Consider the following 24,128-nt stretch of genomic DNA (forward strand, 5'->3'; position numbering starts at 1 on the left):
TTGCAAAAATTATCACGCAGTAAAATACGTTTTTTACTTTTTTCTATAAGATCTTGCACTATTACAGTTTCTAACTGCTAGTAGAAGAGCATACCATGTCGTCGGGCTACTCTATAGCAAAGGCACACCCCTTAAATTTAGTGCACTGGTTGCAAGCTAGTGAGAACTTATCCGAGCATGCTAGTAAGACACTATCCGAAGCGGGGTACCAAAATCTCATTTCATATTTGTATTGAAATCATATATCGCAGCTCGTAACTCGCCGCCGTGTGAGTCACAGATTCTATGTCCTTCCCGACACACCGCCGCGCTGCGACTGACGGCGGCCATCTGATAACCGAGAGGCTGGAAATCGGATCAAAGAAACGCGGAGTAATCTAATTGTAAAACTAAAATGTAACTTAAAAAATGTGTTTTAAAATCACTATAATTATTTTATTATAAGTTAATTATAATGTCTACCGGTTTCGAAGCTAACAGCTTCTTTATCACGACTGATTAATATTAAGTCTTGATAATGAAGCGGTTAGCTTCAAACTGGTAGACATTATGATTAAGTTATAATAAAATATATGTAAGATTCTCAAACAAATTTACATTTTAATTATAAAATGGAAAATCACAAAGTTGGTGCCTCAAATATAAATTATATAATCTAATTGTTTCGCTCTCTCCTTGTGGTAATACCACATTTATTAGAGAGAATGAAATAACATGTCGCTAGCAGACAAAAAATGAATGTCCTAATATATATGTACGTAGAACTCGCTTTACCGACTGGTTGTGCTTTTTATCAAAAAAAATATTTTAAAACATTTGACATATTTTTTTTGAGATTACAAAAAATATGAAGTGAGTAGCTCTTATAATACTAAAGTTATCGAATTGAAATTTATATATGGGGATTTCGATCTCCTTGTTCGAGCCGGCTAGGTTATATATCACTCACTTATAATATAGGATAAGCAGACACTGTTTGTATTCTTCTTTGCCCGAAAAGGTTACCAGTGCAGTTTGTAAAGAAGTGGAGTGGTGTGACCAAATTTAGTATTTCCAAAAAATTGTCTCATCGCATTTGAAACTTATTGCAATTGATCTGTTTTATTTTTTGGTAAACCAATAATATATAACGATGCGTAGTTTCATTTGTCTTTCTGCCTTTGGTATCTCTTCATATCCTTGAATACTTGGCCGAAATCCAATAGCTTTATTTTGAGGTTGGTTCATTTCCATGCTAACATTTGTGGGACATTTATTATTGTATACATTAAATGGGAACTTAATATTCATAATCAAATATTAAAAAAATATATATACAGGAGGTAAAAAAAACGTACCAATAGCATTTTAATATTTTTATTTCTAAAAATATTATTTTACGCTAATAAAACTTATAGAATTTTTAACCTTCGTTGGTAGATGCCGCTAATATAAATTAATTAAAGGCATTACAAATTTTATATCACATCAGCACACGGGCTAGTACAATATAGGGCATAATAATAACCAACAAAAAACCTTCTCCATGCGGCAATTGTAGGTTTGGGTACTAAATTATACACAAATCGATAAATTAACACTTCGACGTGCCCTACGTAAAGTGCTCTAACTACATTTTTGTAAATTTTGAGATATTTGGTGTATGTAATCAACTGACCGTTATCTACAAATATAAACAAACAAAAAAAAAATATAAAATAAATTACAACATGGTATCTACATCGAATTTTCGAATTGAATTTAATTCCTAAAACGCTAACTACTTAATTTAGACAAAGGATAAAGTTTTAAAACGATTTAATACATTATTTTATTGTGTTTTTAAATGTTTAACACTAGTTTAGAATTTCAGATAAAAAAATCTTCTAAGCTCTCTTCTGTAAAGTAACCAATTTGCAGATAGAGTACTTTATGTAGGGGCCGTCGACTTTATTTCATAAATTCCAAGATAAGGTTCGTGGATTTTGAACGATATAGTAATTATATATGGATTTATATCGCTTTGAAATAAGGCCGTTTAAGAGAGAAGAATCGCAGGTAGTATTTCTGGAATTGGCCACCCCTGTTTTAACAATGATAATAATAATTTAGAAAAATTAATATAATATTATTCTTGAAAAATACTACCTCAAGGGCGCCAAACAACTTGCTACCATATTTTCTTTGACTAACAACTATGACTTTGGGAATGTGACTTAGGTATTTTGCTTCTTTTTTTTTTGTTGCTATTATAGCTATGATGCTTGAGATCATTAATGGCGACTTAGTTAGCGTTTGATTTACATTAATTGTAATTTTGGGAAAAGTAATCAATCACAGTGACGACATCATGATTCAAAAGAGTGTCAATGTCTTTTGCCCACAGAAAGTCGACGTGGTTGAACTTCTCAAATGATACCGGAAGATCAAATACTTCTCCAGAGGTCTTTCTAAATTCGTTTATTATTATCGCCGCATCCTGAAATAATAAAAAAAAAATTACTAAAAATACATCTGAATTTTCAATATGATTATTTTAAATTAAATCACCAAAAGGATAAAATTAAAATCATTTTTAATTAACGTTTTACTTAGGAAATACTACTATTTCTTAAAATCTACTGTGACACGTGTTTCGATGCATTCCGCATCATTTTCAAAATAATTTTTTAGGAATCCTAAAAATAATTAATACGAAAAGCCATAAACTGCAACATTTTGAAACAATAGAAATTCATAAAAATATAAATAACAATAAACCCATAATTAACAATATAACAATCTGACTAAAGCTTCCCCCCTATTCTCTATGTTCCCACTGATAAGAAATAAAAATAAAAATTAAATAAATAAATAAAAATAAGAAACAGCTCCTACCCCCTCTTCAACCTTCAACGTCCCAAGGACCCAACTCTAAAATTTAGAATTAGCTTCACATACGGTGTTTGAAAATGTACATATTGTATGAAACACTCGTCACAGTAGATTTTAAGAAATAGTAGTATTTACTAAGTAAAACATTTATTAAAAATTGATAGATTTTACCACAAAGTGACTGTCGTCGAATCAATTAATGAAAAAATTATAATCATTAGTATTATCAGCTATTTATTATTTTTTTTTTACGTATCAATACATGTTGAAAAAAATAAATGAAGTGAAATTTATGTGCCTACGTGTGGACTTTTGTCTATGGACGCACACTTACTAGATATCTTACTGCAGTTAACACATTGTTGTCGGCCTGTTTTTTCATCAATCTCGGCCCTAATTAGTATTCTAATTAGGGCTGTATACTAATCATGAGTAACTGCAAACCCAATTCCGATCTGTTCAGTGTTTTTTGGCATCTTTAGCGTTCTACCAAAAGTTAGCAAATATATATATATATTTTGTTTCTGATAGTCAAGTATTTTTTGTATTTTATATTAACACTATTATTCTAGTTCTACTTATAATACTTTTACCCTTATACCCTTTACTATGACCTAAATTATATTGTATACCCACACATAGGCCATGCCTTTGTAGGATCTTTTTTTGTATTTATATTTTATTCTTTTTTTGTAATTAAATATATGTCATGATTGTATAATGCAAAAGAATTTAAAAAAAAGAACTCTTATAAGCGTATCTCACTCTCTCACACTCGACCAACAGTGTAAAAGACGCTTTAACCCTAACTGGTCTAATGTCGAATCTCATTCGACATCGATTTTTTCCTCTTAGGTCCAATGTCGGATGTTATTCGACATTTTTTTCATCATAAGTATTATTTATTTAAATTCCAAGCTTACATTTTTGTCACTCGTATCTATTACAACAGTATGTAGAGTAGAAGACAAAAGATTTTTTTTCCAATTGGAATGTAACTGTCTACCTAGATTTTTTTTTTAAATTTTGGGGGACCGGAAAGGGTTAAGCATTTCCCGCAAACAATGTGTTAATGGGAATTTATGCGACTAGTTATAAAAAAATCTTTATTTATTTATCAATAATTACTATTGAGTGACAAAGGTCCTAACGTACTTGGCTTTTCAAAATACTTCTATTCACAGCATTCGCATTTTCGTTATTTACTTATTTTCACTTTAAATGGTCGATGATTCGGTTATTCAATTAATATTATAAAGTTTACCTCTGCGCTTGCTACAAGATCATTTTTCCCATAGATGAATGCGGCTGGAGCTCTATTTGCTGTTAGGTCGTATGGGGAAGGTGTGGACTGGCCGTATTTTATCATATTTTCTCTTTTCCCATAGTCAAACTGTGACAGTACTCCTGTAGAAAGAAATAACAGCATTATATACAGAAAATCTAATGGTGCATGATTGGTGAAAGCAGGTTGATAGAAGGCTATCAAAATTAACAACATGATCCTCACATGAAGTGTGCTATATTTATAGTTTCATATATTCAGTTATATTTCTTCTTCAAACCCTTATTCGCACCCCAATGGTGCATAGAGCACCGCATCATATAAACGCAGTGTTATCTTGATCTTTAACTCATGCAGGAAAGGTGATCTGCCCTCCGCCTCAGGTGGATATTGAATAAATATTAGATTGAAAAAATCAATTATATTTATTTAACACCCCCCCTGGGAACTGAACCCGGGACCTCCAGAACGGTATCCGATAGTGCTGACAATTACACTGCAGAGGCTGCTATATTTACCATTTCAAATATTCACTTGTCAACTGTTAATTTATTTTGACTATTTTTCAAGGTTGCTCACTTATTTAGTTATCGCACTGAAAATAATTTTTATTGATTTCTTGGTGATTTACATAATCTATTGAAATTTCTCGGTGGAACTACATTTTATGATAGAATAATAAAACACCAATGAATTACGTTGTAGGTGTTGCTATCAATGTTGCCATATGCCAAACCAAAAAATCTGAATCAAACAGTCTAGAAATCTGTATAAAATCTGTATAGAATCAATAACCCAAAATCTGTGTAGGTAGGTGCCTATTTGCCATTGCTTTGAAATTTTGATACAAATTATAAAAATATAAAAAATGAACACTCGGCCGCATGAACAAAATGGACATGTTTTGGGGAATCCTGCAGTATGCTGCGTAAATTGCATAATGTTCTATGACAAGACAAAATAGTACCCTACCCAATTAATAAATAACGCACTCCAATATAAAACAAATTCTCACCTACTATTATCAGATGTTAATCATGCTCGAATCTATACATATTTTCATTATTCTGTTTTATCATATACTATGTCCAATTCCAAACATCTGTATAAAACTAAAAGTACTACCTAAGAGTAAAATCTGCCATCTGTAACGGTAGCCTAAAATCTGTATCAATACAGATAAATCTGTATATATGGCAACACTGGTGGCTATGGATAAACGGGTTCATCATATAAAAATGTACCTGTGAAAGTTGCCTGCGTAAAATGTTCCATTAACCGTAAAGCGATTGGTTGAACCTTGGCCATACAGGTTGGCTGCTTTTCCTAAATGAATACAAAAATCATAAAGGAAACATAATAAAAACATGTACCTAATACTTCAGATAAGCAACGCGTTCCTAGCCCGACACTATCTTTGTTTTCTTAAAGGTATAACCCGCAAAGCTTTTATTCCAAAGGCTTGTCTGCAGGTAGGATAGTAAGGATACGGAAGGTAGATGCCAAAAACATATCACAAACACCCAGATAATAACACACCAAAATAAATATTAATAATAATAATAAAACCCTTATCCGCACCCCAATGGTGCATAGGGCACTGTGTCATATAAACGCAGTGTTATCTTGATCGTTTACACATGAAGGAAAGGTGATCAGCCCTCCGCCTCAGGTACCAGTCCATGGTAATATTGAATAAATATTACAGTGAAAAAATCACTTATATTTATTTTACCCCCCTTGGGAATCGAACCCGGGACCTCCAGAACGGTTGCCGAGTGTGCTGACCATTACATTACATTATTAAAATAAATATTACTCGAAATAATTTTGCAACTGACGGGAATCGAACCCGCGACTCTAGTTTCGCAGTCGAGCGTCTACCCACCTACGCCATGGCCCATGTCATATCGCTCACTCCTTTCAACGTCATATGTCAAAAAATCGTCAATTTTTGGAATGCCCAGAAAATGTACTATATATATCCCAGAAAAAGCGGCATATTTTTATATTATTTTGAGAAATAAAAAGACTTTTTATTTCTCAAAATAATATTAATATGATCCACAAAGTTAATTCTTTCAATATTCAAAACGGCATATTTTTAACTTAATATTTACCTGCTCCAGCGCAGAAAGTGTTGTTTTTGCATTTTGAAGAAAAGGTATTCTTTAATTATTTTTTTAAATATACCAAATATTTTTCAAATGGAAAAGAAACATACAGGTTTTACCTAATAAGATCTGCTGTTGCACAGTAAAAAGTTCAATAAGTGGCTTGATATTTATTTTTAATACATTTTATTATATTTTTAAACTTTAAAATCGATCTACTAAAAAAATCAAGCTTTTTGATAAATGACGTTGAAAGGAGTGAGCGATATGTCGTGTATCCACCATACAATTTTAGCTTCTTCAATATCCATGCATCCAATCATGCTCGGCACTTAGACTTATAGTCTCTCCACATGATTGGTTCTAGTTGTAGACAAATCGCTCACTCCTTTCAAGAACGTCATAAATCAAAAACTGTCAATTTTCAGTTATGCACGTTTTCGTAATGCCCAGAAAATGTACTAAATGTACCAGCAAAAGAGGCATATTTTTAACTTCATATTTACCCGCTACAGGGCAGAAAATGTTGTTTTTGCATTTTGCAGAAAAGGTATTGTTTAATTATTTTTTAAAAATAAACTAGTTATTTTTCAAATGGAGAAAAAACCTTCAGGTTTAACCTAAAAATATCTGTTGCACAGTGAAAAGTTCAATAAGTGGCTTGATATTTATTTTTAATAAATTGTTTTATATTTTTAAGCTTTAAAAACGTTTCCCTGAAAAATCACGTTTTTTTATTTATGACGTTCTTGAAAGGAGTGAGCAAAATGAAGACTGAATGCGGAATAATTTAGCAGCTATTCCGGATTTTGATAGTAAATTCAACTGTGAGAACTTGAAGCAGTTGATCCTGACTGCTTAAAGCTGTTTGGGTGTTTCCTACTAAATGCTTGCTCTCTCATATTATTTCTTGACATCTCATCAAAGATGAAGAAGAATATGAATATATAATATAAGTCTGGGCATTTACGGGGATGACGACCGGTTTAAGTGATCACTTTACACTTTTTTGGCTTGCTTTCTCATCTATTGTCCGTTTGCGCTTGCTGGATAATCTTTGATCCGTTAACTTTAGGCTATTGCCCTTTTTTTTTAGTTTTTTGGTGAATCCTGTGTTAAAAATATTCTAATTAATTAAGTAATTTATCTTTATTTTAAACCTTGAGGTCAAGAGTGCAAGCCTCTAAGGTTCATATGGTATATACACAATAAAATATATTTCATTTTTAATTTGTACTCCATCAGTAGGTGATCTGACCAAATGACATGTTCTTCTAACCCTTATCCGGGCCCAATGGTGCATAGGGCACTGCATCGTATTGATGCAGTGTTATCGTTGCTAACATGAAGGCAATATGATCACTCCTGCGCTTCAGGGACCTGGGTAATATTAAATAAAAGTGTAAAATCGCTAATATTTATTTTCATCCCCCCCTTGGGATTCGAACCCGGGACCTCCGGCACGGTAGCTTAACACGCTTACCATTACATCACGGTGGCGTCCAAATGACATCTGCAAAAATACTATCTACACAACTGGTGTATGTGTGATCTTCCATGGCATTTATAACCTAAATGGTACTAATACATAAAAAAGTTTTCACAATACATTTCGAAATTTCAGATTGCAATTTTATGCGTTTTTCCTAAAAAAAAAACCCATATTAAAATCCATATATTACTGGTCAAAATGATAAATTTAGTACCGTCGACAGGGCCACTTGAACTTTGATGTGTTACTTGAGCCCGGTATAAAAAAAAATTTAGATCATGGTATCCATCGAAGTTTTAGTCCGCCCCCGTTGTGTATTCGTCAGCACGCTCGGTTACCGTTCTGGAGGTCCCGGGTTCGATTCCCAAGGGGGGTAAAATAAATATAAGTGATTTTTTCACTGTAATATTTATTCAATATTACCATGGACTGGTACCTGAAGCGGAGGGCTGATCACCTTTCCTTCATGTGTAAACGATCAAGATAACACTGCGTTTATATGACACAGTGCCCTATGCACCATTGGGGTGCGGATAAGGGTTTATTATTATTATCCATCGAAGTATTGTGACAATAAGTGTCACCTGTCAGGGAAACAATGAATCATGTCGATACGTTCATTATTGTAGACCAAATACAGATTTAATATTTATTTTTGTACTGGGCTCAAGTAACACATCAAAGTTCAAGTAGCCCCGTTCTACAGTATTTGATTTAATAGACAATATACCCAATCAGTTTGTTCCATGTCTTCTCCATAGTAGGACATCGATATGTGCATGCAAATATTGGGTTTTTGGTTGAAAGAAGCGCAGGTTCTGAATGCAGTCTGTGGCATTAGACCGGCCACAATAGGACTCATACCCAGTTTTCGGTACTTTTTCTGAAAAAGAGTCATTTTGTTAGTTATTCTCAGGTTTTTTTTCATGTAACACGGCCGAAGGGCGTTCCTGCACTTTTTTTTAACATTTTTTTCAAATTTTAAAATCAATCAGATGAAACAATGTTTGCTCTAACGTTATTACAATCTATATTCATATAATTCGTCAAAATGATAAAATATGGTACTGTAATGAATATTTAAATGATAATTCAATATATTTTTTTTGTAAAAAGCTTGCTATGAAGTGAGTTCCTGTCATAAAGTGAGACTTTTTTTGTTGAAAAAAAAAGCCCTTGTTATACTATACATAGATAGGTGTAGTTTAATGTTTGATGAGGATCAGAATTAATAAAGCAAACAAAATCACATCCTTGGAGGACCACTACTAGACTCCGAGAAGGTCTAGCTCCTATTCCAAAGACAGGTTGTGAGCTACATGACCCGTGTAGGTCTTGAGAGTGAGCTACGATACAGAGGGAGGTCACAATAATCCTAATATGGTCGCAGTGACATAAGGGATGCAAGATCCCTTGACCTCATATTTATAAACAAAAGGTGATCGCTTGAGCCAGCCAAATGGCAAGTCGTTAGCCCTTGTATGCTCAGACTCCCATCTTCATATCTAGTTGCGAAACGTATAATATTAATATATATATCTCCTACCAGAGCACAGGTGCGCGTTAAGACGTTAGCCACGTTCTTGTACCTAACGCCGAACCTCATCACTGGCGCCAGGGCAGTGAAGGAAGCCACGCGGTGCTCCGCCGCGGGCCGCGTGCTGCACATGATGAAGTAAGAGCTCGTGCCCATGCTGAAGCCGATGTAGTGCACGCGCGCCTTGCCCGTGACCCGTAGCACGGTCGCGATGGTGGCCGGCGTGTCTAGCATACCCTGCTCGTCCAAACTGATGTGAAACGTGATACATTTAAATAGACAATCAACGTCAATCTTTGCAAAGAAGTATGCTTTTTATTTTTATCAATTAACGGTTTTATCTGAAATTCTAAACTAGTATTATACATTCAAAAACACAATTAAATAATGTATTAAATCGTTTTAAGACTTAATGCTTTGTCAAAATTCAGTTGTTAGCATTTTAGGAGTTCAGTTCATTTCAAAAATTCGATGTAGATAGCGTCTTATACGCCTGTAAACTAGGCTTAATCAACGGCAATCTTTGCAAAGAAGTATGATTTATGTATTAAATGTTAAACTGATTTTTTTTGTCTATTAAGAATGTTGTTAAGAAACAATGATTACCATTTTGTAAGGTTGTACGTTTTATGGTCAATACGTTTTTGCACTAAGCAATAATTCAATTTACATCATTGATTTAGACATTCGGCTATGGTGATGATGTATTGTAAAATAATCTCTTTACTGAAGAGAAAAAATGTGTCACAATAGATTTTAAGTAATAGTGGTATTTACTATGTAAAACTTTAGTTAAAAATGCATAGATTTTACCACAATGTGAATGCCGAATCGATTAATAATAAAAGAAGACGTTAACGTCATATATGTACTTTTAAAAGTAGATCTGACTTAAATTTTTTCAGTTTGATTTCTTCTTCTTCTCTGTCTTATTCCTCATTGCTGAGGGTTGTGACCCTTGCAGAAGCAATGACTCTTCTCCAGCTATCCCTTGATTGCGCTGCACGTAGCGCTCCAACCACTGAGGTGCCTGCTGCTGCCTTAATTTGATCGGTCCATCGTGTGGGGATCTTCCTCTCCCTCTCTTTCCCTCCAGGCTACCAATCACAACTAGTCGTTCCAGGCTATCCTCGTTGCCACGCGCAACGTGTCCAAAGAACCGGAGAATCCATCGCGTACAGACATTGGCCAGAGTCAAACCATCCAAGCGTAGTTCCTGGCAAATGGACTCATTGGTGCGTCTAGCTGTCCATGGAAATCGGAGCATGCGCCTCCAACACCACATTTTATTCAATAAAAATATACATACATATTGTGAAATGCAAAAGAAGACAAAAAAAAAACACTTGTTAAAGATGTAAATGGATCCCTTTCTGCTTTTGTTTTGTTTTATTCTATGCTTTTCTTATTTCTATTTATGATATTATGCCATTGTGACAAACACAGGCACACTTTTGTTATTTTGTGAAAATCAAAACTGAGAAACCTACCTACCCTCCTCAAACTGTGGACATAAATAGATTCAGATACCTGAAGTTCCAGAAGTCTGGATTCTTTTTGTCGAGCGTTTCGTGGGACGTGTACATGTTCCCTCGGTAATTACCGAGCCACACGTCGTAGCCTTTATCAGCCAAGAGGTACCCTGAAATGTCGAAACCAAGAATGTAGAAGTCTGGGCTTATAAAATAACTTATTTATTTTAACTGCCGACAGTTAGAATTGCATATTGAATTGTTGGGTAATATATCCCAAAATTAAACACGGTTATTGGATTGAATTCTACTTTTGTTTACATATATATGATAATATGTGACGCGTTTCGTCTTATTAAGATATGCCACACCACTCTCTTTGCAAACATTCTCCGCCTCTTCCACGTTCATACATCTCCTCATGCATGCCCGCCGATTATTTCGATTCATAACCTGACCGCTTTTAAGTATTTGACACACCTGATCGTGCCAAGTTTTTCTCGGTCTTCCTCTGCTCCTTTTTCCAACTACGTTCTTTCCTCACATAACTCAGACATTGTGAAAAATATCGAATCACTTATGGGACCACCTTGTATCTATGTATGCAATAATTAAAATATATTAATAATTATATATTCCAATGTTTAAAATACTACTACTACTACTACTACTACCATCACGCCGTTTCCCCGCAGGGGTAGGCAGAGAGGATGGAACGCCACACTCTTTTGTCCTGACGTACACTCCTCGCCTCCTTCGCATCCATACATCTAGTCATACATGCCCTCCGATTACGCAGACTTTTGACACCGCCAGATTTTAGGTTCTGATTGATCTGATTGTGCCAAGTCTTTTTCGGTCGTCCACGTTCTGTTTTCCCTCTCACATTCGCCACATATATTTTCTTAGTCATTCTCTCGTCATCCATTCTTAGTCATTCATTCGTCATCCATGTCCATACCACCGCAAAGAACTCTTCCTTATCTTAAAATAAAACGCTATAATTCATATATTGCAATAGATTTTTGTCACGATGTTGGTTTATTGGCTAATAAATTAATTTGAAAAATCACAAGACTATCCATAACATTCTTATTGAAATCTGTAGAGAACTAAGGGAGATATTAAGGTTTAAACTTTAGATATTTGAATAAAACGAAAAACGTGCGTTCGCATACGTCATCAAATTTCCGTCATCGAACGTTTTATGACGTCATATGGTTTATAGAGCTGTAATAGTAGTAGTGTGGATTGGATTGTTTTTTTGTGGGAGGGTAGACCATAGACATCAACAAATAGAGCCGCCAATAATTTAGCAATGTTACCAATATTAAAATAAGTCCATCGTTTCGGTGACGTCATTCATTACCAACTTACGAAAACAACGTATTTACGAAAGCGAATTTTCCACAAGAAAATGAAGAATGAAAATATTGATTATATCGGCTGTTATAAACACAAAACTAGTCTAATACAATCTTTTATACGTTTCGAATGTCGAATTAGATATTCCTCTCGTCTGATAATGATCCATTCACTACTGATCCACTTAACCTAATGTGGCCTTGTACGATTTTTAAATAATTGCGTGTTCAAATTGTAGCAAGTCATTTATGTATATGTTAAATACTTGAAAGCGGTCAGGTTAGGAGCTGATATGAAGAAGAGGCGAGGAATGTTTGCAAAGATAGAGTGGTGTGGCGTTCTATTCTCTCTGCCTACCCTTGCATGGAAGCGGCGTAATGGTTAGTTAGTTAAATTTAAAAGTAAATCGACGCGACTGTCTGATTCGTAATAAGACACAGAAAAGCACGCTTTGGCCAAAGGTAGCGTATACACGTACACTATACATCTGATGGAGTTGTACGCACATTTACCGCCGTCTTTCATATCGCTAATCGCGCGGCAAAGCGCGCACGTGTAAAGGCAGCTAACGTCTTGCGACAACTAACCCAGGCTTCTGTGTCTCCCCATCCTGATGAAGTCCTCCGAGCTGCAGCCCATGCCGTGCATGATGAGCACGGGCGACGCCAGGCGCGGCGTGACGTCCGTGCGGCGCATGCGGTGCACGCCGAGCAGGTACCCGTCGTCCGTTCGCGCCGTGTGCTCCTCGACTGCGTATTCCGACCCCTCGCTAGCCACCAGTTGCTTCTGAAAATTTCGTCAGTAAAACGTCAATATACTCTGACCGTTGGGGTCTGGAAACTGTTTCGAAATATTACTGAGCAGGCCACAAATATAGGAGAATTCATTGACGACAACGTCATATATCAAAAAACTTGATTTTTCAGATCGTTTTTAAAGATTAAAAATATAATAAAATATATTAAAAATAAATATCAAGCCACTAATTGAACTTTTTACCGTGTAACAAATCTTTTTAGGTAAAACCTGAATGTTTTTTCTCCATTTGGAAAATATTTAGTATATTTCAAAAAAATAATTAAACAATACCTTTTCTTCAAAATGCAAAAACAACACTTTCTGCCCTGTAGCGGGTAAATGTAAAGTTAAAAATATGCCGCTTTTGCTGGGATATAGTACATTTTCTGGGCATTCCGAAAACACGCACAACTGAAAATTTTCGAGTTTTGATTTATGACGTTGTTGAAAGGAGTGAGCGATATGTCTCTCTCGTTAACTCCTCTCTTCTCCTTTTCCTTCCTCCATATTCCATTTTATACCATACCCTTACCCTTACACACACACACACACACACACACACACACACACACACACACACACACACACACACACACACACTCACACTCACCCTCACACTCACACTCACACTCACCCTCACACTCACACTCACACTCTCACACACACTCTCACACACTCACACACTCACACACTCACACACTCACACTCACACACACACACACTCACACTCACACACTCTCACACTTATACACTCACACCCACCCACCCTCTTTATATACAACATTTTTTTTTATCTCTTAATATACAACAGTATTCATAACATATATGTGGAATTATTTAATTGGTTTTTATCATTGTCAATCTAATTATTTTTTTATTTATTTTCTATGTACAAGCTGTATAATTCCTAAATAAATAAATAAATAAAATATATGAAATAGTCTATTTAAGAAAATTGTGCTATTAAGAATGGAATATTTCTTATTGTTTTAAATAATAAATCATACGTACAAAATTCAGTAGTGATTCGGGAGGCCTCTGTTTGAAAAACATTAGGGTGGGTCTCGCGAGATGTAATAAAGTCAATAGTGTCCATATCAAAGACCGCATCTTCTCTAGGTTTTAGGTACCTGAAACGATAAGAAATAGGCGAGCGATTTCAACACGTCTAACGCTTAATTTAATCACAGTTTATGAGCGAAGCCATGTCTCATTAAAAAAAATATAATAACACGTACGCAAATTGCCGAATAGCAGAAATGTATTCATAAAAATATACATAAAAAAATGCGAGAAATACCCTGCTCAGTAATCCAGCAAAATGGTATCAAAATGGATGACCGTGCAAATAATAATGAAAAAAATCGTATGGAATCGGTTCCCAGATTATCTCAATATTATTTTTAAAAAATACCGTCCAAATTCTTGTTCACAAAATCTGGATTATCTCCAATTATAGGAGTTATTTTCATTTTTTTTGACATCTCATAATAGATGAAGAAGAATATGGAAGTCTTGGCATTTACGGGGCTGACGACCGTCATAGGCTGGTTTAAGTTATCACTTTTCACGCGTGTAACATTCACCAATTCTACCCATGATTGACAACCACACTACTCGTGTAGTGTGTGGGTAAAACCTGAAGGTTTTTCCTCCATTTGAAAAATATTTAGTATATTTAAAAACATAATTGAACAATACATTTTCTTTAAAATTCAAAAACAACACTTTCTGCCCTGTAGCGGGTAAATATTATGTTTAAAATATGCCGCTTTACTGGGATATAGTACATTTTTTGGGCATTCCGAAAATATGCACAACTTGAAATTGACGATTTTTTTATATGTGACGTTGAATGGAGTGAGCGACATGTAGAGGTTTCACTGTATAACGTTTTAAGGAGCAGTCCAGCAGTTATTGGTATTGTATGATATTGCTGGGTATTGCTTCTATAATACTTATTTCTGTACGTCGTCACGTTTGTGAACAGACTTTCCCTCATTCTCTGTCCTGATGATGTCCTTAATAGTACCTTTATTAACATGCGAGTTACATGGATGCCCAATGCCGAAATATATGTATTAAGTAACACATGGTGTCACATAAATATTTAATATCTCATCGATTTGTGCGAGGCTGATGCCGAAATTTCCAGTTTTATAAACGACGCGTTGAGGTGTCGTAAAATTTTTAATAAAACGTAAAAAAATTAATAAAATGCATTTAATATTATGTATTTCACCACGTCCATTTTGTTGGACGAAAATTGGAGGCAAAACTGGTATTTTGCGCTGATGTGTGCCATCGCACATTATTGTAAAATCCACCACCGATGATTTTGCCTTTTAAAATAAAATAAAATAAATTCAACTACCGACTCATCTAATGCACACCAGGTACTATAAAATTCAGGGAAGAATGGTAAAAGAGCAAAGTTGCCAATTTTAGATCAGTTTAGTTGATAAATCATCAGACCTTGGTTAGAATATTTTATGATAAAAAAAAATATATTTTTTTAGTAGCCTAAGAAAATTTTCCTTGCCTATTATGTACAAGGATTTATAGTATATTCAGTTTATATATCGCTCACTCCTTTCAACAACGTCATATATAAAAATTTTTTTTTTGGATGTTTTAGAAAATAATAAAATGTATTTAAAAAAAAATATTTTTTGTTTCGGCATTAACTTTGTGGTAAGACATGTTACAATGATTAAAGAAAACACTTGTTTTTTACCACTTGAGTTTCATTATATACTACATGTTTCAGAAGTTAAACTTCCATCATTCAGGTCTGTATAATAACTATTAGGTATATATTATTATACAGACCTGAATGATGGAAGTTTAACTTCTGAAACATGTAGTCTATAATAAAACTCAAGTGGTAAAAAACAAGTGTTTTCTTTAATCATTGTATTAAAAATAAATATCTAGACACTTATTGAACTTTTTACTGCGCAACAGAACTTTTTGGGTAAAACCGGAAGGTTTTTTTCTCCATTTCAAAAATATTTAGTTTATATCAATAAATAGTTAATCAATACCTTTTCTTCAAAATGCAAAAACATCACTTTCTGCCCTGTAGCGGGTAAATATTAAGTTAAAAATATGCCTCTGTTGCTGGGATATAGTACATTTTCTGGGCATTCCGAAAACATACACAGCTGAAAATTCACGATTTTTGATATATGGCGTTGTTGAAAGGAGTGAGCGATATCTTAAAAATGTAAGTGAATGTGTATAGTAAATAATAAATGAATAAGGTTGACCCTTAAAAACAATACAATGGATTCAATAACTCATATTAATCAAGATTTATCACACAGTTAATTCATTTGTCTTATTCGTCTTGTCATTTTCTAAAATATTAACAGCGTAAACTATTTCAACGATTGATTTGGCAGTCACTGTGTGGAAATATCTATTAGTTTTTAAATTTTACTCGCTAAATACCACTATTTCTTAAAATCTATTGTGACACGTATTTGTATCATCTGCATAGATGATATAGTGTTCAGAATTGAGCGGTTGGAGAGACTGTTGGTGACAATTTAGGATATAAACACACCTCGAAGAGAGCTTCTACTATCTACTACTGGATACTGGATTCCATGAAACATTCCAGAGAACAAAAATTATGGTAATTTAAAAAATAAATATTAGTACGTTTTTTAAAAATTCTCATTACTTTCACAAACAATGCATATTGACCCCTTGAATTTTTTTTTATTTTAGCAACTTGTTACATGTTAAAAGTTTTCCATAAAAAAGGAAGAATGAAGTTTTTCATACATGTTTTTTTTTTACCATATTACTTACTTTAAAAAAAAAGGAATAACCCACAAAGCCTCTATAAGAGGTTGGTCTGCAGGTAGGATAGTAAGGATAGGGAAAGTAAATGTGAAAAATATATCACAAATATCCAGACCAATTGAAAATAATTATTCTTGATTTTTTTTTTGTAATTGGCGGGAATCGAACCCGCGACGCCAGTTTCGCAGTCGAGCGTCTACCCAACTACGGCACGGTGCCTGTTTTTGTCTTAAGTAAATTGTTAAATTTACAACATTTTGAGTGTGTCCAAATACTTGTTCACAAATCTGGATTATCTACAAAAAAAGCTTCTCTCATCTCATCATAGATGTCTCCAGTGAAATTCTAGTAAACTCAAACAGTTTTGTGTCGAAATTAATCAATATAATTAGAATTTCCAAGAATTTGAGCAGTGTGGTTGTCAATCATGGGTAGAATTGGTGAATGTTACACGCGTGTATAGTGAACACTTAAACCAGACTATGACGGTCGTAAGCCCCGTGAATTCCATATTCCCAGAACTTCCATACTCTTCTTCATCTATGTTAAGATGTCTAAAAAATAATGTTATATTTTACCTATTTATGTAGTACTGCGATTACTTGCCCCTTTTCGATGAAAATCACAAATAAATCACTACTTGTATTGAATTAAATATGATTAATTATAAACCAGTACCCTGTTACATTTATTAAAAGTTAAAAAGTCGCCTGGTGCAAAGCAAGACTGCGAGCTCACTATTTGAACCGCCTCATTTAGTAGCCGGTGATCATGTACAGGGTGTCCATGGACCAACTTCTTGTTTAGTCAAAATAAAAAGAACACTCTCCTTATCATTCATCGTTCACTTTGTGTAATACCACTTAAAAAAACACTATTTCGTGATTCTTCTAATCCTTTTCCGCACCCAATGATGCATAGGGCACTGCATAATGTAAACGCAGTGTTCTCTTGATCGTCAACACGTGAAGGAAAGGTGATCAGCCCTCCGCTTCAGGTGCCAGTCCAGGGTAATAATGAATAAATATTAGCGTGAAAAAATCACTTATATTTATTTGACCCTCCCTTGGGAATCGAACCTGGGACCACCAGAACGGTAGCCGAGCGTGCTGACCATTACACCGCGGAGAAGAATATGGAAAACTGGGTATTTTCTGAGTTTATGACCTGTCATAGGCTGGTTAAGTGATCACTTTACACGCGTGCAAAATTTACCATTCTACTCATGATTGACAATCACACTAGTCAAATTCTTGGAACTTCTAGATATATTGATTAAACTAAAAACGTAGTTCTCGAATTCAATAGACTTCACGAGAAACATCCATGGTGGGATAAGGCAAGCTTTTTATTAAACAGAAACTCTTTCATTTGAGATGTTAAAATAACTCCTAATTGGAGATAATCTATATTTGTGAACAAGTATTTGGACACACTCAAAATGTTGTAAAAATATTTTAATATTGAAGAAAGAAATAATCTACATCTATTTTTAAAAACCCAGTGATCGTATTTTTCCCATTTGGCTCTTACTCCTATCAACTATTTTTTTCCACCGATAGATTATTCTGTATTTTGGAAGTATAAATACTTTTTTTTAAAAAGATTATTATTTTTTTTTGACAAAAACTTTGTAGATTCCCTGTATGTATAATAATATTACAAAATTTCATCGTTTGCCTTAAGATACGAGTCGACGTATTCGATCAACATACGCACAAAATTATGGTACACTTTCATTCAATATATACTACTACTACTACTACCATCAAGCCGTTTCTCGCAGGGGTAGGCAGAAAGGATGAAACGCCACACTCTTCGCGCCTACCCCTGCGGGGAAACGGCGTAATGGTAGTAGTAGTAGTAGTAGTATATCTGAACCAATTTAGAAACCTTGATCTTGAATCACTAGAACTTCACTATAGACATCTCGGCTGTCCAACTTTAAAACACAGTAAGGGACATTTTTTTTTGCATTTATGGACTAAGTAGACTCTACTTAGTCCATAAATGCAAAAAAAACGTACTTCAAAAAAAATGTCCCTTACTGTGTTTTAAATTTGGACAGCCGATCTATTGGTGAGATGTAAAGAAGCTTTTTACTGAGCAGAAATTCTTATATTAGCATGTGAGGTCCAAATCCTGGATTATAATCACATACATGAGAAACGCCAGAAAATATAATTTTCATTTTTATTATTTTTGCTTACAATTTGACCAGTCAATTTATTTACAATATTTTGAGTGTGTCCAAATACTTGTTCACAAATTTGGATTATCTCCAATTACAGAAGTTATTTTTCATATTATTTTTTTCCAGACCTTTTTCATCTTTTTTGAAAAAAAATCATATGAAAAATAACTCCTATAATTGGAGATAATCCAGATTTGTGAACAAGTATTTGGACACACTCAAAATGTTGTTAATAAAATCATATTAAAATCTGGGCAGTTAAAACTATTGTTACCTTAAATGTAAAAGCAGTGGCGTGCACAGAGAACCAATTAGGGTTGGCAGTAGAGGTAGGTAGTAAGGCAAGTTAGGTACTACTTAGTAAGGTAGGATAGGATCACTATGGCTAGAGATTTCTACACCCTGATTAAAATCGTGTTTTGTTTTTGTGGTTTATGTATAATAGGCCAAGTTCTTTCGAATACCGTTGGCAATTTATGTATAATTGTCACGGGCAATAACCTTTTCGCATTTTGGGCTATAAATCGCCTGCAATTGATGGTGGGCGATTGTAGAATGCTCGTTTCTTTTAAATATACGCGGTGACCATAATATCATATCTAAGTTATGTTTAAAAACTAAGTAATTGAGTTTCGGCTAATTTCATTAAGTGATTCATTTGATCTACTTCATATTCTACTATTAGTCAATACGTAATAATAAAAAAATACCATGTGTGCTAGTCTAACGTAATGTATAAAATATTATTAAAGAGTATTTTAATAATATTTTATACATTACGTTAGACTAGTACACATCGCTCACTCCTTTCAAGAACGTCATAAATCAAAAAACTTGATTTTTCAGGAGAACGTTTTTAACGTTTCAAAATATAACACAATGTATTGAAAATAAATATCAAGCCACTTATTGAACTTTTTACTGTGCAACAGATCTTTTTAAGTAAAACCTGAAGGTTTTTTTCTGCATTTGAAAAATATTTAGTATATTTTAAAAAATAATTAAACAATACCTTTTCATCAAAATGCAAAAACAGCATATTCTGCCCTGTAGCCGGTAATTATTAAGTTAAAAATATGCCGGTTTTGCTGGGATATAGTACATTTTTAGGGCATTCCGAAAACATGCACCAATGAAAATTGACGATTTTTGATTTATGGCGTTCTTGAAAGGAGTGAGCGACATGTCATTGTAATCGTCATCTCTTACAATTTTTATCTTTTTATTTTATTTTTTTATTAACATGAATTATATAATGATTAAGGAAAACACTTGTTTTTTACCACTTGAGTTTTATTATAGACTACATGTTTCAGAAGTTAAACTTCCATCATTCAGGTCTGTATAATAACAATAATAATAATAATAATAATAATAATAATAATAATAATAAAGGTTATTATACAGACCTGAATGATGGAAGTTTAACTTCTGAAACATGTAGTCTATAATAAAACTCAAGTGGTAAAAAACAAGTGTTTTCTTTAATCATTGTAACATGTCTTACCACAAAGTTAATGCCGAAACAATCAATAAAATATAAATTGTATACATTAAATAAATCACAATTTTACATATTAAGAACATTTTTTACAGAGACCCACCAAGCCACATTGTGTGTCTTGTCGGTGGAGTTCTTTTTTAATACATTTTTATAGTTTTTAACGATTTTAACCTTATATACCATACACACAAAAAAGAGAGAAAAATTAAGAATATAAACATTTTATAATTTTCATAAAATTAACTCTTTATCATTTACCCATTCTTTTATTTTGCCTTTGTTCCATATTTTATTTTGACTTCTAACATTCGTCGGCAAGAAATTAAAAATGTTCGGAACGATAAATTGCAGTGTTCGACTCTTATATTTATTGTTAATTAATTAAATAAAACATAATACATAGCGAATACTAAGTCTATGCCTAAATAAACCTTTGCCTATCGCGAGGGCTGTTCCTTCGTAGTGGCCAACAAATCCTTTATTAGACGAACAGCCCTTCGCTCACAATTCCATAGGACATAATAATATACGGCAAATACAAAACTTCATACATAAACAAATAATATTTGAGACATAAATTCGGCCGTTTTCTGGGGCGCAGCACGTCCGTAACATATCGCTACCTCCTTTCAAGAACGTCATAAATAAAAAATCGTAAATTTTCAGTTGTGCATGTTTTCGGAATGCCCAGAAAATGTTCTATATCCCAGCAAAAGCGGAATATTTTTTAATTAATATTTACCCGCTACAGGGCAGAAAATGTTGTTGTTGCATTTTTAAGAAAAGGTATTGTTTAATTATTTTTTTAAATATACGAAATATTTTAGAAATGGAGAAAAAACGTTCAGGTTTTACTTAAAAGATCTGTTACACAGTAAAAAGTTCTATAAGTGGCTTGATATTTATTTTTAATACATTGTATTATATTTTTAAACTTTAAAAACGTTCTCCTGAAATATCAAGTTTTTTTTTATTTATGACGTTCTTGAAAGGAGTGAGCGATATGATCTATATTTCATATTCATTTATATTCATTGGGCTTCCATATCTTTCTTCATCTATGTTGAGATGTCAAAAAATAAAATGAAAAATAAATCCTATAATTGCAGATAATCCAGATTTGTGAACAAGTATATACGGTGTTTGAAAATGATGCGGAATGCATCGAAACACGTGTCACAGTAGATTTTGAGAAATAGTGGTATTTACTAAGTAAAACATGAATTAAAAAAAGTATTTGGATAATGATTAAAGAAAACACTTATTAAAAATATTATTATTACTAAAAATTTATTACAAAGTATTTGGACACATTCAAAATGTTGTTAAATAATTAACATTTAAAAAATATTTTATTTTAATTTAAAATCTATAGAAATTCACGAAAAAAATTACAAATGCGTGTGGCTTCTTTTTGCACGGAGTATACAGGTATATTTGTTTATCTATTATAAGTGATAAATCTTAATGTTTTTTTTCTGTACATATTTTAGAAACATTTATTAGACAGGTTTTTTATTCCAAATCTACATAATAATCGCATACTACTCTCAGACTGGTCACGTCCGGATTATGCGTTACTTTACCTCAACGGTAGATACTTATACATTTTTTTAATGTCAGTTTATTATTCATCTTTTTTTCCTTGTTATTATTTTTATTTACTTTATTAAAAACGAAGATATTTGAAAGGAATGTAAGGCTGAACTAGGGATAATTGAAAAGATTAAGAAGAGTAAAATTAAAGCTCTATACATTTAAATATTAAAAAAAATATATAAAAAAAAACTATTATATCTTTTATTATATACCATTAAACCACGAGTGTAAGTCCCTTTCCAAGCACAAGAGCACATTCTTTTATGGAGAGGCACAGCGAATCGAAATATAAAAGTTCTCCATATGTATAAATGATTCAAATGTATTATGTTATAAATACAAATGTAAATATATTAAATGAATAAAAAAAAAGAGTTCTTCAGGTTTTTAAGGTGACATTTTCAAGAATTTTTATTGGTATGTCAACAAATACACTACGAACTTATTATACAATTTTTGAAGATTTTTAAATTGGCATCTCAACATATACACGTACAGAGTGATTATACAATTTTTATTATTTATTGATTCGGCATTAACTTTGGAATGACATGATTATAATTAATATAATTAATATATAATGACATTATTTTATTAAAATTAAACATTTGAATATACCACTTTAATGAGTTTTATTTATATATACGCCTAGTTTCGAAAACGACAGATGTTTTCATCTTCTGGTACAAATTAAAACATTAATTCGTACCAGAAGATAAACGCATCTGTCGTTTTCGAAACTAGTCGTATATATATATATATAAATAAAACTCATTTTTAAATTGGTATCTTAACATATACACGTACAAAGTAATTATACAATTTTTAAAGATTTTTATTGGTATCTCAACATAAACATGTACAGAGTAATTATACAAATTTAAAGATTTTTTATTGGTATCTCAACATAAACACGTACAGAGTAATTATACAAATTTAAAGATTTTTTTATTGGTATCTCAACATAAACACGTACAGAGTAATTATACAAATTTAAAGATTTTTTTATTGGTATCTCAACATAAACACGTACAGAGTAATTATACAAATTTAAAGATTTTTTATTGGTATCTCAACATAAACACGTACAGAGTAATTATACAAATTTAAAGATTTTTTATTGGTATCTCAACATAAACACGTACAGAGTAATTATACAAATTTAAAGATTTTTTATTGGTATCTCAACATAAACACGTACAGAGTAATTATACAAATTTAAAGATTTTTTATTGGTATCTCAACATCATCATCATCATCATCAGCCTGTGTCCGTCCACGAACGTTGAACGTAGGCCTCCCGCATGAATCTCCATCCTCTTCGATCCTCCGCCTTCCGCATCCAGGGCACTCCCGCTATTCTTCTTATATCGTCAGTCCATCTTGTAGGGAGTCGGCCCCTCATACACACCATCTTGTAGGGGGTCGGCTCAACATATCCACGTACAAAGAAATAATACAAATTTAAAGATCTTTATTGTTATCTTAACAGTACACGTACAAAGTAATTAAAACGAAGATATTAGAAAGGAATATAAGGCTGAACAAGGAATATTTGAAAAGATAATTGAAGAGTTCTTTAAGGTGGTATGGATATGTGGAGCGAATGTATAACGAGAGGATGACTAAGAAAGTAAGTGTGGCGCTTGTGAGCGGGAGAACAGAACGAGGACGGCTGAAAAAGACTTGGCACGGTCAGATCAATCAGAAGCTAAAATCTGGTGGTGTCAAAAGTCTGCGTTATCGGAGGGCAGGTATCATTCGATGTATGGATGTGACAGAAGTGAGGAGTATATGTCAGGACAGAAGAGTGTGGCGTTCCACCCCCTCTGCCTACCCCTGCAGGGAAACGTCGTGATGGTAGTAGTAGTAGTAGTTATTGTTATCCAATATATTTTATTATTTATTTATTTATTTATTTCAAAACATATTAAATATAAGTCATATCAAATATTCCCGATGAGTAATTTCCATTTCTCATTATGGGAAATGGGATTAAGGTTAACAAGACTGAAACACAAATAAGTAAGTTACAAAAAAGTTTAAAAAAATAAACGTAACTATCACAGGGCAAAATATAAATTTAAAACAATAAACTG

The 24,128-nt window shown here is 33.2% G+C and overlaps 2 protein-coding genes across 2 annotated transcripts in view; one reads left to right on the forward strand and one right to left on the reverse strand.

The window, feature by feature from the left end:
* LOC148313208 (uncharacterized) overlaps window positions 1–24,128 on the forward strand; it is a gene marked incomplete at its 3' end in the record, with an annotated part of 109,302 nt that overhangs the window by 3,726 nt on the left and 81,448 nt on the right. The gene's annotated exons all lie outside the window — the stretch shown is intronic.
* LOC148313209 (lipase 1-like) lies at window positions 1,341–17,471 on the reverse strand. The gene is made up of 9 exons (XM_088266916.1): window positions 17,311–17,471; window positions 13,928–14,046; window positions 12,706–12,904; window positions 10,812–10,923; window positions 9,291–9,531; window positions 8,475–8,627; window positions 5,383–5,464; window positions 4,118–4,260; window positions 1,341–2,458 (listed from the first exon to the last, which is right to left on the reverse strand). Exons 2-9 carry the CDS (start codon window positions 14,024–14,026, stop codon window positions 2,285–2,287), a joined length of 1,203 nt encoding a protein of 400 aa, XP_088123042.1. The 5' UTR covers window positions 14,027–14,046; window positions 17,311–17,471; the 3' UTR covers window positions 1,341–2,284.

Source organism: Brachycentrus maculatus, unplaced genomic scaffold, assembly GCF_059751285.1.
Source record: "Brachycentrus maculatus isolate JH-2025_06_01 unplaced genomic scaffold, ASM5975128v1 h1tg000017l, whole genome shotgun sequence".
NCBI classification, from domain to species: Eukaryota; Metazoa; Arthropoda; class Insecta; order Trichoptera; family Brachycentridae; genus Brachycentrus; species Brachycentrus maculatus.